This window comes from Eimeria necatrix, genomic scaffold (genome assembly GCF_000499385.1).
Source record: "Eimeria necatrix Houghton genomic scaffold, Enh_scaff257, whole genome shotgun sequence".
NCBI classification, from domain to species: domain Eukaryota; phylum Apicomplexa; class Conoidasida; order Eucoccidiorida; family Eimeriidae; genus Eimeria; species Eimeria necatrix.
The window spans coordinates 12,051-14,986 of NW_013653134.1; the positions used below are offsets into that span (position 1 = coordinate 12,051).

The 2,936-nt window shown below is 60.8% G+C and overlaps 1 protein-coding gene across 1 annotated transcript; it reads right to left on the reverse strand.

Moving 5' to 3' along the window:
• Nucleotides 1-994: 994 nt before the first annotated feature.
• Nucleotides 995-2,378, reverse strand: ENH_00035260 (phosphatidylinositol 3-and 4-kinase domain-containing protein, putative; the record flags this gene model as incomplete). The annotated part of the gene is given in 3 exon segments (XM_013580395.1): nucleotides 995-1,531; nucleotides 1,537-2,305; nucleotides 2,317-2,378. Coding segments are annotated over 3 exon segments (1,368 nt in total).
• Nucleotides 2,379-2,936: the final 558 nt, after the last annotated feature.

The window sequence follows — 2,936 nt, forward strand, 5'->3', positions numbered from 1 at the left end:
GTCTGCAGCAGCAGCAGCAGCAGCAGCAGCAGCAGCAGCAGCAGCAGCAGCAGGGAGCACACACACGCGGCCCGACTGACTTGGTAGTTTGAATTTTATTAGGGTGCGGTTGCTGCTGTTGCTGCTGCACTTGCAGCTGCTGCTGCTGCTCTTGCTGCTGTGTTTGCTGCTGCATCTGCTGCGGGATTTGAGTGCATGTGCTGTTGTTGTTGTTGCTGCTGCTGCTGCTGCTGCTGCTGCTAACCTTGGGGAGACAAGGGAAGCAAAAGAGCCTCCACCAGGTGCTGCGAGAGGGCATTTGTGTCTGCTCCTGTTGCTGCTGCTGCTGCTGTTGCTGCTGCTGCTGCTGCTGCTGGGGACTCCCAAGAAATAGAGGGATTTGACAGCAGCAGACGCAGACACCGCAGCACGCGAAGCAGCGCAGCACCAATAGAAGCAGCAGCAGCAGGAGCAGCAAACAGGAGGCAGCAGCAGCACGAAACGAACCAAGAGAGAAATGCCTAAAACAAAGCAGCAGCAGCAGCAGCAGCAGCAACAGCAGCAGCAGCAGCAGCAGGGGAGACAAGGGAAGCAAAAGAGCCTCCACCAGGTGCTGCGAGAGGGCATTTGTGTCTGCTCCTGTTGCTGCTGCTGCTGCTGTTGCTGCTGCTGCTGCTGCTGCTGGGGACTCCCAAGAAATAGAGGGATTTGACAGCAGCAGACGCAGACACCGCAGCACGCGAAGCAGCGCAGCACCAATAGAAGCAGCAGCAGCAGGAGCAGCAAACAGGAGGCAGCAGCAGCACGAAACGAACCAAGAGAGAAATGCCTAAAACAAAGCAGCAGCAGCAGCAGCAGCAGCAACAGCAGCAGCAGCAGCAGCAGTTCGCATCAAGCTTCTTTCCCCCCGCAGAAAGACTCGTTTGAAGCTGCGGACTAGGGCTTAGGGTTTAGGGTTTTGACGGCCTACAAGCTGCAGCTGAGGGTGTAGGGTTTAGGGTTTAGGGTTTAGGGTTTAGGGTTTAGAAAACCTACCCCCAGGGGGCCCCTGGGGGCCCCCAGGGGGCCCCCGGGGGCCCCCAGGGGGCCCCTGGGGGGCCCCCCTGGGGGCCCCTGGGGGCCCCCCAGGGGCCCCCGTTTGAGCAGAAGAAATAAAGGGGAAGGAAGAGAGACACAAAGCAAGAGGCAGCAAGTGGGGAGGAGTTTTGCTGCTGCAGAGAGACAGAAGCTGCTGCAGCTGCTGCTGCGATGCTGCAGCTAAGCTGCTGCTGCTGCTACTGCCACTGCTGTTGCTGCTGCTGCTGCTGCTGCTGCTGCCCATTGTGAAGCCGTGCAGCAGAGCCAAAATGGTCATCGTACAATCCGGCTCGTGCTGGTGCTGCTGCTGCTGCTGCTGCAGGAGAAAAAGGGCGTCCACAGTCAAGTGGGGCCTGCTGCAGCAGCAGCTGCTGCTGCCGCTGCTGCAGCAGCGGTCTTGCTGCTGCTGATTCCTGCGTGCTGCTGCTGCTGAAACTGTCGCTGAGACAGAGCAGGAGGCTGCTGTTGGCAGGGGCCTCAAAGAAGCTTCGCTGCTGCTGCTGCTGCTGCTGCATCTGCTGCTGCTGCTGCTGCGCTGCAGTAGCTGGGCTTATTAGAGGAAGCCCCAAGCACTGCTGCTGCAGGAGAAAAAGGGCGTCCACAGTCAAGTGGGGCCTGCTGCAGCAGCAGCTGCTGCTGCCGCTGCTGCAGCAGCGGTCTTGCTGCTGCTGATTCCTGCGTGCTGCTGCTGCTGAAACTGTCGCTGAGACAGAGCAGGAGGCTGCTGTTGGCAGGGGCCTCAAAGAAGCTTCGCTGCTGCTGCTGCTGCAGCTGCTGCTGCATCTGCTGCTGCTGCTGCTGCGCTGCAGTAGCTGGGCTTATTAGAGGAAGCCCCAAGCAGCCACCACAGTCAATAAGAGCCCGCAGCAGCGGCAGCAGCAACAGCTGCAGCTGCTGCTGCGAGAGCACAGTCAAGTGCTGCGGCATATGCGCTTCTTGTGCTGCTGCTGCTGCTGCTGCTGCTGCGGGGGCTGTTGCTGCAGCATCAGCTCCAGCAAAGCTGCTTGCCAACTGCTGCAAATCCCTAGCTGTGCTGCTGCTGCTGCTTCCTTGCTGCAGCTGCAGCAGCCAGGCGTCGAATGGGCAGCCGCTGCTGCTGCTACTGCTGCTGCTGCTGCTGCTGCTGCTGCTGCTGTAGTTTCTTGTGCAGCAAGGAGGGCAGGGCCAGCCGTTGCGCTGCAGCAGAAGCAAAGCGTCCAGCAGCAGCAGCCAGAAGGTCTCTATCTCCTCTCCCGCGTCTCTGCTGCTGCTGCACCTCACGTCTGCTGCTGCTGCTGCTTCTCCTGTTGCCCATCCTCCGTGGAACTGCTGCACTGCCCCATGCTGCCGCTGCTGCTGCTGCTGCTGCTGCTGCTGCTGCTGCAGCGCCTCGGTGGCTGTGCGCAGCAGCTGCAGCAGCGCCAGCCACGAAGCGCACCCAAGAGAGCAAGGGCGACTGGGGGCCTCTGTCTCTGCTGCTGCTGCTGCTGCTGCAGCATTAGAAGCAGCAGCAGGAGTATCCGTAGCAGCAGCAGCAGCAGCAGCAGCCCAAGGCGGAGGAGACACCCATGCATGCAGCGGCAACGCAGCAGCAGCAATCCTCAGGCTCTGGAGGTAGCAGCAAGCCTTTCTCACGAACATCAGAGTGAAAGCAGCCCCGCTGCTGCTGCTGCTGCTGCTGCTGCTGCTGCCCGGCGTTATTCGATGGTCATACGCTGCTGCTGCTGCTGCTGCTGCTGCTGCTGCAGTGACTGAAAGGAGCTGCATGCTGCTCTCGTAGTGGAAGGTGTACATACACTGCAGCAAGTGGGGCCCCTGCAGCAAACTGCTCAGCGCTGCTGTGCTGCTGACAATTGGCTGCAGCAGCAGCCGCGGGGGCCCCGCTGCTGCTGCTGCTGCTG